General features: G+C 36.9%; 1 protein-coding gene across 2 annotated transcripts in view; it reads left to right on the forward strand.

The window, feature by feature from the left end:
• ZC2HC1A (zinc finger C2HC-type containing 1A) overlaps positions 1–15,457 on the forward strand; it is a 54,387-nt gene that overhangs the window by 32,901 nt on the left and 6,029 nt on the right. The window contains exons 8-9 of one of the 2 annotated variants that reach the window (XM_036437285.2): positions 3,286–3,402; positions 6,749–6,856. In XM_036437285.2, coding sequence (XP_036293178.1) covers positions 3,286–3,402; positions 6,749–6,856 — 225 coding nt within the window. The remainder of the gene's footprint in view (positions 1–3,285; positions 3,403–6,748; positions 6,857–15,457) is intronic. The other variant, XM_036437286.2, reaches the window with a different exon arrangement.

Raw genomic sequence — 15,457 nt, forward strand, 5'->3', positions numbered from 1 at the left:
CAAGACTGCTTTTACTGCGGAATGGATTTATTCCTGCCTTAATTTCTTGCAGATCTTGGTTGTAAGATAATTGCCATTAGTGAACTGGAGCATTTAAACGAAAATGGCATTGAAGCACTCTAAAAATATTCAGATTGTGCCAAGACCGGTTTGGCTCAGTGGATAGAGCGTCGGCTTGGGGACTGAGGGACCCGGGTTCGATTCCGGTCAAGGGCATGTACCTTGGCTGCGGGCATATCCCCAGTAGGGGGTGTGCAAGAGGCAGCTGATCGATGACTCTCTCTCATCGATGTTTCTAGCTCTCTATCTCTCTCCCTTCCTCTCTGGACAAAATCAATAAAATATATTAAAAAAAAAAAAAAAAAAAAAAAAAAAAATATTCAGATTGTTAGTTCCATAGTGGGATACTATCAGATGATTGAAATTATATTCCTCAAACTTTGTAAATAATTAAAAAAAAATATATATATATATATAATATATCATAAAGTAGATTTGTCATTGTATTTTCCCAACATTTATTAATTCTCCAAGTCACCTCAGAAATAGATGATGTATAAATTCAATATGAAAATCAGCAAAAGTGCATTTTTTTTTTCCATAACTTGAAACATCTAAGGCTCTTAAGATCAAGGGAAAACATGTAATAGATACAGACTTACTGCTTTCTATACTCATATTATTCACTGTCTTAACAGATGGTTTGCAAGACCAGGAAAGACAGAGAAAACTTCCACCAAAGAACAGTCAGTTGGATTGAAGTCTTTAAATTCCCTTTGGTAATATCACCACTTTTGCAAAGATTTTTATTTCTTTTCAAATTCCCTTTATCTTGTTGCTTCTTTAACATCTCCAGTGCTACTGGAGGTAGAGGCACAGAAATAGGAGGTTTGATAGAAAAGGGAATAGGAGTAAGGAAGTGTTTACACCAAAATAAATATGAAGATGGTACATGAGGAATGTCTTTTATATCCTAGATCTGGGTACATTAGGGAAATATTTAAGTATTTGAAAGTTCTTTTATAAACTAGTATTTTAAAAATTTATTAATTATCCCAATATTGATTTTTATTAGTATTTAAAAATATATGTGTAAGTAAGATTTTATATGTATACTAGAGGCCCATGCACAAAATTCGTGCAAGAGTAGGCCTTCCTTCCCTCGGCTGCTGGCACCAGCTTCCCTCTGGCTCCCAGGACCTGGGCTTCTCTCGCAGCCTGGCTTCATCCAGAAGGTCATCCAGAAGGACCTTTAGCATATTATGCTTTTATTATTATAGATATTTATATATAATTATTGTAAATATAAATTACATATAACATTTGTATGTATACATATATAGGTAATATTTTTATTATATTATTGAAATTTATAAATTTAGTTTTTGTCTGGTTATACCTTGATATGAACATAGTGTAAGTAGCAAATTATAGCAGAACGTAAGTTTACATGATTTTTTGTTTAAGACTAACGCATTTAGCCTAAGTAACATTTTAATTGTGTGTTTATGTATATACATACACATACACACACACAAACATATTGATCTACTTATTTATCTACAAATATATATATATGTAGATAAATAAGTAGATCAATATATATAAATATATATATATATGTAGATAAATAAGTAGATCAATTGAGTTGAATTTATAACAGGTATATGACATGATAAATCATCATGGGAACCTGCATTTCCATTAGGCAATCATCTTATATGTAGAAAAACGGTGATATTATCAAAAGGAATTTAAAGACTTTAATCCAACTGATTGCTCTTAAAATACTGGCCATCATCTTATATGTGGAATATTTCCATTAATTATCATTACCTCTAGATTTTTATTATATTTTATACCTCTCCTTCCTGAAATTGAACTTGGTTATATCATATGTAAGAGCTGAGTAGTTTTTATAATAGAGGAATCTGACTTAAAAATACAATTTAAACTTTTCTACATTTTAATTTTTATAACTTTATTCTGAGAAATAAAATAAAATATTTTATTCCTTATTTTAAATTCAGACACAGTTTGTTAAAATAACTGAACACTAATGTTTTGATAATTGTTAAACAATTCAAAGAAAATTCTGATTTGTTAGTTTAAATTCTAAATAGGTAACTTTTCCAATCATCTTTCACAAATAAAATAGACCTTCAAAGTTAATCTCCAATATTTTAGAAATTTTGTTTAATATATATTTAATGAAGACATTTTTAAAAAAACTTTAAAATGTTTTAAGTAATGTAAACATCACCACCTGCAGAGTATTAATATCAGAGTATTAATATTTTTCCTAAGTACAGGATAGTAAAAGAACATAAAAATCGATAAAATATATCCCTCCTTAGAGACCCTTATAATCTAGAAAAATGAAGAGATTATTATTTTTTTTTCAGACACAAAACTTTATAAGAACAAGCATCAAATCTCTCTTACCATGATATCCCCAGAATGTAGCACAGTGCCTGACACATATAGGTGCTCAGGATTTGTACTGTCAGTGAATATATGGAAGAATGAATGAGCAAACAAGTATTCCTTAAAAAGAGTGTACTTTTAAAGTTAATAAGCAGTGAGGTGTTATTCAGTGGGCATTTAAGGTAGTTCTCCTAATTTCATAATTTCCCCTGTTCCCTACTATGATGCAGATTGGTTGGTGATAGTACACTATTCGGTTATTTGGTTGATGTAAAACAATGAAATATCTACAAACCAGCAATTCCTCTACTGCCTTCTACAATAGATGGGGACCCTTTGCATTTCTGGCATGGCCACATTTTTCTTTAAAAAAAATGTATATATATTATTTAAGAAAGGAAGAGAGAGATAGAAACATCATTGATGAGAAAGAATCATTGATCAGCCACCTCCTACTGGGGATAGAGCTGTGACCTGGTTCATAGATTGACGCTTAACCACTGAGCCACATTGGTCAGGCCACTTTACGTTTTCACGTGTCATTATTCAATTGCTTGAAACAGTTGTCTTAATCGTCTTCATTAATTTCATTGCCCTGCTGTGCACAAATGTGGCATTTCTTTGGCTAGTCATCAAAACTGGCAAGGTGGCCTGCATGGTCAGATTTTTATATCTACTCCTGGGCATTGTGTGATCTATCGATATCTGAAGATGTCACGTTAATCCCTACCTGGCAGTCAGATAACTAAGAACTAGGGGGTTGGATTCTGATGAACCAGAATAATGCCTTTAAAAAATTTATATAAAGAAACAAACATAGCAATCTCCTTATGGGTACACCTTTATATATTTTAATAGTAAAATGGACAAGTTAGGCCCTCCACTTCGAACTGGAAGACATGTGCAAAGGTTGTATGACAGTGACACAAAATCAGACAGTGCCATCAAAAGACATGAGTTATTACCCATTTACAAGTAAGTATTTGTAACTCAGTTTGGTTAATCTATTTCAGATATTTCCTTAAAAGCTTTTTATACTGATTACTGTAAACTTGTACATACCTATACTTAAAAAAAAATCTTATTTTAATGATTTTTAAGACACAGAGTGATAAATATAGGACTTTAAACAGCTTGATTTTTGGTGAACATTTCTATTGTTCTAAAGCTGTTTTAGAGCATACATTTTATTCCATTACTTTTTAATTTAATTTATAGAGGTTGAAAAAGTAGTTACTACCTTCAGTAGTTATTTTTTTGTAGGAGTAATATTTTTGAAAAGAAGAATATAGGGAATATTATGCCATGTATATAATAAATTACTAGATTATCTTTGAGTTAAATAGGAATTGTTATAAAAAGGCAGAAAAATGATTTTATCGTTTTATTTTTCAAATATATTTTTATTGATTTCAGAGAGGAATGGAGAGGGAGAGAGAAATAGAAACATCAACCATGAGAGAGAATCATTGATTGGCTGCCTCCTGCACGCCCTCTACTGGGGATGAGCCTGCAATCAGGCTTGTACCTTTGGCTAGAATTGAACCCAGGACCTTTCAGTCCACAGACTGATGCTCTATCCACTGAGCCAAACCAGCTAAGGCCTGAAAAAACGATTTTAGAGAACATTTCATGTAGGGACCTCAGTCTTTTTGTTAGATGGTTATGAATTTCACATAAAACAGGAAAAGGATGTGAAAGACACTTTGAAACTCTTCCACGTAGCCTTCAAGGGTTACTAGTTTGGGCTCCGATACAAGTCTAGCCCTCTCATTTTAACATTATGAAATTAGGGCCTAATAAATTACTCATTAAAGTTGAAAAATATGTTATTAGATAGGGTTCACTTAGGTAACTTTTAAACCAAGGTCTACTATCATATATTCTCTTACCAGATATGAAAAGTAATACATTTAGATATACAATGAAATAAAGATGGAGGATGCCTTGAAGATATTAGCAGCCAGCATCCTTGAGTTACCTTTAAGCAGTTAATGATAAACTCTAGAAGGAAGAATCTGCCCTAAACCAGTTTTCTTCGTACTACTGCTATCTGTAGGCGCTGAAGCAAATCTTGAAGAAACACTGACTAGCTAGATTGAGTGCAATTCCAAAATTAAACCTTCCTTCATAACTGCTGGAACTGGATATAGCCAGCTGATTTGACCATGTGAGGCTGGGCAACATGTGTCAAGTGCTGATTGAGATAGTTCTTCCCAGAATCTGAGGATGGTTCTTAACATTCAGATTCTGCCTTTCAGATGTTACCAAAAATACATGATTGGCATTTAATGTGGCGGTTATTATTTAGAATCTTATTTTTTCTCTAATTTTTTCCTAATTATTTAAATAACTTTAAATCATTGATATGGTGAACTTGTGTGTGTGAGTGTGTGTGTGTTCTTGTGCGTGTGCTCGCAGAAGTGGATTTGTATTACCTGTATATCTCATGCACACATTATATGGAAGTGATAGAATTTTTTACAAGACTTGTTTTCAGAGCCAAAGTATAAAAAAATGCGTCCTTTCTATTTCTCTTACGACTCCCACTGGAGGAATTGCCATTTATTGGCAATGATTTTTTAGAAATTAAATTCCTAAAAAGGCACAGTAGCAGTTCTGCAGCATCCCTAGAGGGGCAATCTAATAGCAGAATAGAATACACCTCAGAGATGGACTTGCAGTGACTATTTGAGGGCCGTATGATGTCATCGATGTCATCTGTGTACCAAGGTGAAAGCTGATTTTTGTTGAAGTTTAGAAGTAATTTAAAGTAACTATTCAAAGCAGCTTCTCTCTGAATGACAACATTGCATATTAAACATAAGTTTTGTAATACCTAAATTCAAGTTAATCATGTAATCATTGTGCAAATTATTTAATTTCTTTGCCTATGAATTTCTTCAACTTTAAAATGGGAATAATTGAAGATTTTTGTAAAGATTAAATAAAGTTACATATGTATTGTATTTAGCATGTAGTGTTCTTTGAGAAATAGTAGATGTATTACCTATATTATTTTCATGGTAGCTATTTGAAATTTTAGGAAATTCTCTTCAACTTTACTATATAAGTAGACAAGGAAGAATTTTAGCCAAAATTTAAGAACTTTCTATCTAAAGGAAATTTGAAAATCATTCTGCTTGTTTATATATTATAACAATGCTTATCTCTGAAATGAAAAGATTCGGTAAATCTCTAAAGAGGGGGTGGGAACTAATACTTTACTGAACATCTAGCCACTGCTTCAGCAATGCACTTGGCTATGCCACTTTGGTAAGTTACTTAGCCACTCTTTGCCTAAGTTGTCACATTTGTAAAGTGCAGTTATTAATTCTACCTACAGCATAGGGGTATTCTGAGGATTAAATACATTTAATAAGGTATATATAAATACACTTATTTATAAGAAGATAATTAGAAATATGGCAATAGAAATACAGTACGCACCATTACATAAATGTGAATTTGTAGTAGCAGCAATAGCCATAGTAATAATAATAGTATTATCAGCAGTAGCATTGCTAAATGCTCAGGTAAATTGCAGTTTATGTCATGTAACATCCAATAAGATAAATGAGGATGATCCCATTTTGGTCTCCGAGAGGTTGACCACCTTAACAAAGTTGGTTGTAGCAGTTGGGATTTGAATACAGATTCATCTGCATCCCAGAGCGTGTCCTTTCACCATTAACTGTCATACGATCTCTAATTTTCCTTGGATTCCTGAAGTCTCAGGGAGTCAAGGGTGTCCTAACCAAAATTTTCTCACTACTGACTGATAGCCTAGACTGTGTAGTTAGTGAAGTTAAGTTTTTAAAGGGAAAATTCAATTAACCCATTTATTTGAGTAGATATTTCTCACAATGGACTTTCATAAATTAAATATTACTTTTTAAAATAGCTAGCTAATGTTTAAAGTGGGTAGTTATTTATTTTTTAATCATATCTCATATGCTTAATATATTACATAACTATTATTTGTAGACATTTAACCGCATCTTTATTTTAAGGGAACTGTCAATATTAAACTATAGATAACTTAGAGATTTTCAGAATGATTAACTTAAACATTTCATGTAAAGCATATATACATATTTTAATTGATTTTATAGATCATCAAGAGAATGTTAGTAAATGCAGAATGCTTTGGTTTATCTTTAGTTTTAACTACTATTGTTTTGCATTTTAAAATAATTTTAATCTTTTGATTTAACCTGTCTACAGTTTCTCATTATTTTTCTAATCATGCAAATAGCAATTTGAGAAATAAATGATTATTATTCAATATTTTTTCATTGCCACGTTTTTCCCTTTCTAGCACTAACATCAAACCTCGAAATTCCACACCACCTAATTTGGCACGAAATCCTGCCTCAGGTGTCCTTACAAGCAAGAGAAAAACATATGGTGAGAGTTACATAGCCAGGTATGTTTAGCTCTGGTATTTTAATAACCAAAATAAAAATGAAATAAGTGTGGTTTTCCAAGGACCATATACAAAAATATGTGTCAGGCTTTGATAGAAAATCTGATTTTTCCTTTGCTTTTTATTTAATCTGGCTTTTAATTTATATGCTAAAGAAATAGTTGGACATAAATAATATTGACCTATACTTTGTAGTTAGAATTATTGTTATAAATGCTCAAGAATAGTTTATTTGGTTCCACTGGATTAATTGGTGTTTTTCATGTCTTTGTCTTTAACTGCAACATGGTTATTTTTTTATCTCCACAAAGTGAATATAGATTCTTTAAACCACTGCTATTGTAATTTTTAGCAGCATTTTAATACATGTAAACTCCTCTGCTCAGGTTGTGATTATTCATGTACTTCCCTTTCTAACCTGTCCCAATTATAGATATTTTCTTTGTCTTAATTATAGATTTTTTTAATAGACATCCCAACTTATTCCAGAAAATTTTAAGGCAAAGTACATAAAGGTACCATAAAAGAAAGGTACTGAGCTCTCAGAAAAGTAAGGGGCAAAAATATAAAGGAAGTTCTAAGAAATTCTTAACTAGAAAAATAACTTTGGTTTAGTAGCTCAGAGCCTGTATAAGGAAGGCAAATTATCTGGTGTGAAATGCTCTTTATCCAGGCTTTCTGGTTCTCACAGGTAAATAAACGTAAGCACACAGTTTTGACTTACAAGACATACAGAGAAATCCCAAATTGTACAAACTAGCAATCAATCACTAGTGAGAAAAAAATTAATAAGTCTACGTACCTATTATTTGAATATTGAAATCATCAAACATTGACTTATAAAATAAGCCTGCTTAAAGTATGTAAAGGAATAAGAGAGGGCATTGGAATCATTAACAGTGACAATATACTGTCACATAGTGAACATCTGTGCAAAAGAACTAAATAGAACTCAATAAAGACTCAAAAGATGGTTTAAATTGTAGATAAGTCACAATGAAAGAAGAGAGAAGTGAATTAGAGGATAGATTTAAAGACATTTTCTTGGGACAAATACAATGCCAAAGAAAACATTTAAAATTTTAATATTTACTAAAAGAGATCGGGATTCTAAGAGGCTGCAGAGTAGCTGGAGGCTCCATCTACTTGCTCCCAACCCCACACTGGATTTGTGGATAAACTGCTGTGTTCAGCTTGAAAGTCAGCTGAATGTAGCTGATCTGAAGGATTGCAGGCAGGGAACGGACAGGAGAAAGGACAGGAGACACAGAGGTTGAGCCAACTTGTGCAACTGCGTGGCGGGGAAGCCTGAGGAAGTGTAGCTTTGGAGCCTCTGGCCCCTGGGAGTGTGGGTTTTCAGCCTCATACAGGATTCCCCAATCCAGAGCAACAGAGGAGGGAAGGGGAGCCTGTCTAGCACCAGGCAGTGGGAATCAGTGGGGATTCGGTTTACCTGGGAATTTTAGATCGCACCATCCCAGACAAAGAGTGATTTCTTTATTACAACACCAGCCAGGGAAGTCCACTCAGATCTGTGTCTATGGGAGGGGCCATGTGGCCAAGACCTGGGCCAGCAGAGGTACACCCGGAAGTGAATGTGAGGAGCCCTTGATTCTAGGGAAGAACCGTGAGGAGAGAGCCAGAAGAGGGCTGGACTGTGGCGTGGCAAAAAGAATTGATCTAGCCCAACTCAAGCTGACAGGCAGTCACATCCCCCAACCTGCAGAGCAGCTGGGTGTTCCCCATCCTGGAAGTCTGCACCGCTATTCTATGGCTAGGTCTGATGGCACCGAGGACTTGGACATTGGGCCTGGTAGGAACATGGGTGGAGGCCCCAATCAGTGGGGCCAGATGTGCTGAAAGCTGGGTTGATTTTATTCTATTTTATTTTATGCCCTCCTAATTGGTGTGGCGGGGCGGGGGTGCCAGGGAGCCAGGCATAGATGAGTTATTGTGACCTTGTCTCTGGGGTGAGTTCAGCCAGTGCAGACCTTGGAAGGAGAGGAAATGTCTGTCCCAGCCCTACATACTGTGGGCACCCACCCCAATGCAAGTCTATTTAAACCACCCTGGCCAGGTCCAGGATACCCCACAGAGCCAGTTGTATGGGGGAAGGGAGAGCAGCTGTGAACAGAGACATTCAAGGTGCGAGACCAGAGGCAGACCCAGCCTCTGGGCTATGGAGCCTCCACCCATGGGACTTCTTGGAGCTCCATCCTGCTAGGCTTCAATCAGATTGCTGAGGGCCAGGAAGCTTCAGCGACTGGCATTAACTATAGGACTCTCTTTCACGGCCCGCGTAGAAAGAGTTCCAATTCAGGGTTCAGGTTCTGGAGAAGGGCCGCACACAAATGAAAAGAGACTTGAAGAAATTCAATTTGGCGATTTGGGGGGCCAGGCGGTAGTCCAACTCTAGTGGGAGAACTACTCCCTCGCTGGCCCTGCCATCCCCTTTTATTGAGGCTTTGGGGGAAACATCTTAAGCAACATAAACAGAAATTTACATGTAGCTCTTAGGCAGGAAATAACAGAAACTTTCATGGACAAGGTAGATTCTGCTCCAGCTAACAAAATCTCAACTAAAGGTTAGAGCAATTAAGGTTGTTGACCAGCCTTCCTGGCTTCCTGTCAACATCTCTTTTTCAGTGAAACTGATTTGGTTTCCAGCAATTAACTTGTACCACAGAACCTTCTGAGAGGCCCTGGATTGGAATACCAAGAGGCCAGATTTGGACAGCATCAGAGCAAAATCCCACCAGGACTGTGAATCATAGCAGTACTATTTAATGCATGGAAATAAGCATGAAGAAACAACAAAAATGGGGAAATAAAGAAACAAGCCCCAAATGAAAGAACAGTAGGAATCTCCAGGAAAAGAGCTAAATGAAATGGAGGCAAGCAATTTGTTACAAAGAGTTCAAAGTAATGGTTTTAAGAATGCTTAACAATGTGGAAAAGGACATAGAAACCATGAAGAACAACCAGCTGGAAATGAAGAATGACATAGCTGAAATAAAAATACACTGGAAAGAATACACAATAGATTAAAGGACATGGAGGATTAAATCAGTGTATCAGAAGACCAGGTAGAAAAAAAATCAGCAGTAAAAAGAAAAAAAATAATTAAAAAGCACAAGGCTAGTTTATGGAAACTTTGAGACAATATGAAATGTAGCACTCACACCTTAGGGGTAACCTGAGAGAGTAAAGAAAGTGAGCAAGGGACAGAGAACCTGTTTGAAGAAATAATGACAGAAACCTAGTGGAACCTGGTGAAGGTAAAAGCCACACAGGTTCCAAAGCACACAGAGACGCACAGCAAGACACATCATAATTAAAATGGCAAACGTTAAGACAAAGAGAAATCTTAAGGGCAGCAAGAGACTATAAGGACCTTGCATAAAGTTGTCAGCTGGTTTCTCAACAGAAATATTATAGGTGAGAAAGGAGGAGGAGGGGATAGAGGAGAAGGTCTGGAGGGAAAGCGGGGAAGGATAGAAAGAGGAACATGGGCATGAGGAACAAAAATGGCAATAAATAATAACCATAAATGTAAATAGGTTAAATACTCCAAAAGACAGGGTGGCTGAATGGATAAAGCATGACCTATAGATTGATACACTGTCTACAAGATACCCACCTCAGAACAAAAGTGTTACACAGAATGAAAGTGAAGGCATGAAAAACTTTTTATGCAAATGGAAATGAAATAAGCTGGGATAGCAATACTTATATCTAACTCAGTCCCTAGCGGCTGCTGGTGGCTGACTGTTACTCCCTCCCTTCCCCTGGCCGGCCCCACCGCCTGGTCGAACTCCTGGACCACCTCCTGGTTGAATGGACAATTTGCATACTACATTTTTATTATATAGGATAATAGACTTTAAAATAAAGGCTATATTGAGAGACAATGAGGGTCACTATATAATACTAAAGGAAAAATACATAATACAATCCAACAACAGGATATAACCTTATAAACATATATACACCCAAAATAGGGGCACCTAAATACGTTTAAAAAACCTCTTAAAGGACTCTTAGGAGAGATATATAGCAATTCAGTCATATTAGGGGACTTTAACACCCCACAGGGTAGATCTTCCAGAAAAAAAAAAGTAAGGAAATAGCGACTTTACACACTAGATAAGGTGGATTTAGTTGATATTTATAGGACTTTTCACTCCAAAGCAGCAGAATATTCATTCTTTTCAAGTGCACATGGAACGTTCTCAAAGATAGACCACATGATAGGAGACAAAATAAGTCTCAACAAGTCCAAGAAGATTGAAATCATACCAAGCATCTTCTTGGATCACAATGGCATGAAACTATAAATCACTACAGTAAAAACACTCAAAAACATTCAAATACATGGAAACCAAATAGTATAGTATTAACAATGAATGAGTTACCAATGAGTTTAAGGAAGAAATAAAAAAGTTATTGATAACAAATGAAAAAACATATAACAACTCAAAATCTATGGGACACAGGGAAAGTAGTCCTGAGAGGGAAGTTCATGGCATTACAAGACTAACTCAAGAAACAAGAAAAATCTTCCATAAACAATCTTACCCTATCATCTATACTTATAAAAGGGTAATATGCTAATTAGACCGGGAGACCTTCTGGATGTCCTTCTGGCCAAAGCCAAGGTAGCGGAGCTGAGGCAGAAGTGGTTAGGGGTGATCAGGTCATGAGGGGAGGGCAGTTGAGGGTGAGCAGGTCGGCAGGAGGGATCAGGCCTAAATCGGCAGTTGGAAATCCCCTTAGAGGTCCCAGATTGGAGAGGGTACAGGCCATGCTGAGGAACACCCTCCACCATGCACAAATTTCGTGCACTGGGCTACTAGTTAAAAAAATTATTAGAAAAAAATAAGACAATCCCAGAGTAAGTAGAAGGAAATAATAAATATCAGAGCAGAAATAAATGGTATAGAAACTAAAAAAATAACATCCCTACAAATCAGTGTAACCAAGTGCTGGTTCGTTAAAATGGTAAACAAATTGGTGAATCTTTAGCCAGTCTCATCAAGAAACAATGGGAGAGGTCCCCAATAAATCAGAAATGAGAGAGGTGAAGTAACTACTGACATCACAGAAATACAAAGAATTGTAAGAAAATACTATGAACAACTATTGTATATGTCAACAAACTGTACAATTTGGACAAAATGGACCAATTCCTAGAAATATACAATCTTCTATAAGTCAGGAAGGATCAGAAAACCTAAATAGACAACTAATGAAATTGAAGCAGTAATAATAATAATAAAAAAACCTCCTAGCAAACGAGTCCTAAACTGGATGGCTTCACAGGCAAGTTTTACCAAACATTCAAAGAAAAGCACCTATTTCCTCAAACTATTCCAAAAAATTCAAGGGGAAGGAAGACTTCCAAGCTTTTGTTTATGATGCCAGCATTATTATAATTCCCAAACTAGATAGACACTACAAAAAAAAAAAATTACCAAGCTAATATCCCTGATGAACACAGATGCTAAAACCCTTAACAAAATATTAGCAAACAGGATCCAGCAATATATTATCTTAGGGTTTATCTTGGGGATGCATGGCTGATACCGTATTCACAAATTGATTAATGTGATAGATCACATAAATAAATGAAGGATAACAGTCACATGATCATATCAATAGATACAGAAAAAGCATTGGATAAAGTCCAGCACCCATTTATGATAAAAACTCAGCAAATTGGGAATTTAGGGATCATAGCTCAGCATAATAAAGACCATATATGATAAACCTACAGCCAATCATTTTTCTTTTTTTTTTTAAATGTCTTATAAGTTTTTAAAAAAATATATATCTTTATTGATTTCAGAGAGAAGAGGGAGAGAGAGAAACATCAATGATAAGGGAGAATCATTAATTATCTGCCTCTTACATGTATCCTCTTGGGGACTGAGCCACAATCTGAGTATGTGCCCTGACCAGGGAACTGATCTGTGGCCTCCTGTTTCATAGGTCGATGTTCAACCACTGAGCACACTGGTTGGGCAACATTATTTTCAATGGACAGAAACCAAAAGCATTTCCCTTAAGATTGGGAAGAAGAGAGGAATGTCTGTTTTCATACTCCTATACAATATAGTACTGGAATTCCTAGCCACAGCAATCTGACAAGAAGAAAAAATAAAGGCATCCAAATTGGAAAGGAGGAACTATTATTATGTTATTATTCATAGAAATATGATATTTTTTTATGTACATAGAACACTTTAAAGACTCCACCAAAAAACTATTAGGTTTAATAAATGAATTTGGCAAAGCAGCAGGATACAAAATTAACATCCAGAAACTCATGACATTTTTATACATAAAAAATGAGCTCTCAGAAAGGGAAACTAAACAATTTCATATACCATTGCAACAACAAAAAGAAACCTAGGAATAAACTTAACCAAGGAGGTAAAAGACCTGTACTGAAAAAAGAAATAGAGGAGGATACAAACAAGTGGAAGCATGTACTATGTTCAGGAATAGGAAGAGTAAACATTATTAAAATGTCCATACTACCCAAAGTAGTATGTGAAGCTGCAGGCAGCCAGGGAGGAGCCTGCGCCACTCCACTCATTCCTGCCCTGCTGTGCCTGCTGCCGCCACTGCTTGGTAAGCTTGCTGAGTGGCACTCCCGCTGTAAAAGTGCACTGACCACCAGCAGCTCCTGCGTTGTCTGCCTCCTGGTGGTAAGTGCCCATCAAAGCGACCGGTCAATTGGTTGTTTAGTTTTTCGGTCGCTTTGGCTTTTATATATATAGATGGGATTATGTCAAAGTAAAAAGCTTCTGCACAGCCAAAGAAACCATCAACAAAGAGAAAAGGAAACCCAAAGGAACCAAGATGGCGGCCTAGGTAAGTGCCTAAGCTGCCGCCTCGCACAACAATTTCAAAATAACAATTAAAAGACAGAATGGACATCATCCAAAACCACAGGAAAACTGGCTGAGCAGGAAATTTACAACTAGAAAGAAGGAGAGAGGCTCATGGATCGGATCAGGAGCCGCAAAGTGCTGAGGTAGGGAGACGCTCATGCAAAGAGGAAGGGCAGCCGAGTGCCTGGCTGGTGGGAGGGGAAAGGAAGTCCCTGACTGCATTGAACCCCAGATCCAACTGCACTGAACCCCAGCCCTGGCTGAAACCCTGTGGACCCAGGCTCATACGGGTGGAGTTTGGACTATAGAGAAAGGCACACGGAGTCTCAGAGGCTGGGAGACATGGGAGAGCCAGGAGCTGCAGCACGTGAGCGAGTGTGTGCAGAGAGGTCTGACCAGATTGGGAGATGCAGAAGAGCCAAGAGCCACGGAGCGTGAGTGAGTGTGCGCAGAGAAGTCTGACCGCTGCAGCCTCTCCATAGAGGAAGGAGTGAGAAGCTCCTAACTGCCCTGAATCCCCAGATCTGACTGCATTGAGCACTGAAACCCAGTTTAGGGCGAGCCCCTGGGGCATCCACACTCTTACACGGGGAATCTGGACTGTCAGGCGGAAACTCATGGGATCCATGGAAGACAGAGGCCTGAAGCACGCACACAAGGGCAGGACTGACAGGAAACTAATACTGGTAGCTCAGCGCTGAGACTCTGCCCCATCCAAGCTGAGCTCAGAGCCTTTTGCAGTTTTGCAAGTCTGATCCTATAAGACTACCTCCAATACAGAAGGTATCCTGGTGTAGACACAGTTGATACTCACATCCAATAGGCCAATAGGTCAATTCCTCCCAGTGATACTAACAAGCAAGACCTAACTACAACAAGGCTGTACACGCAGTACACCAAGGGGAGCACCAAGAGTGTCTACCTCAGGTAACTGGGGAAGCTGACCCACTGGGCCATATAGGACACCAAGCACACAAAGCCACCCTACCAACTCAGGGAAGCAGTGAAAATGCCGAGACAAGGAAAAGAGATCTCAAACAAAAGAAATGGAGGAGAACAAAAGACTGGATATAGAATTCAAAACCATGGTTATAAGTTTTTTCAAGAATTTCCTAGAAAAGGCTGATAAATTTAATGAGACCCTCGAGGATATGAAAAAGGACCAACTATAAATTAAACATACACTGACTGAAATAAAAAATATTATACAGAGACCCAGCAGCAGACTAGAGGAACTCAAGAATCAAGTTAAATATTTGGAATACAAAGAGGCAAAGGACACTCTTCTGGAGAAGTAAGAAGAGAATCCAGAAAGTTGAAGATAGTTTAAGAAGCCTCTGGGACAACTTCAAGCATACCAACATCAGATTTATGGGGGTGCCAGAAGAAGAGAGAGAGCAAGATATTGAAAATCTATTTGAAGAAATAATATCAGAAAACTTCCCCCACCTGGGGAAAGAAATAGACATATAAGTCCAGGAAGCACACAGAACCCCAAATAAAAGGAATCCAAAGAGGACCACACCAAGACACATAATAATTAAAAATACCAAGGGCAAAAGACAAAGAGAGAATCTTACAAGCAACAAGAGAAAAATAGTTAGTTACCTATAAGGGAGCACCCATATGACTATCAGCTAATATTTCAACAGAAACTATGCAAGCCAGATGGTAGTGGCAAGAAATATTCAAAGTGATGAAT

Source organism: Pipistrellus kuhlii, unplaced genomic scaffold (genome assembly GCF_014108245.1).
Source record: "Pipistrellus kuhlii isolate mPipKuh1 unplaced genomic scaffold, mPipKuh1.p scaffold_m20_p_14, whole genome shotgun sequence".
NCBI lineage: Eukaryota > Metazoa > Chordata > Mammalia > Chiroptera > Vespertilionidae > Pipistrellus > Pipistrellus kuhlii.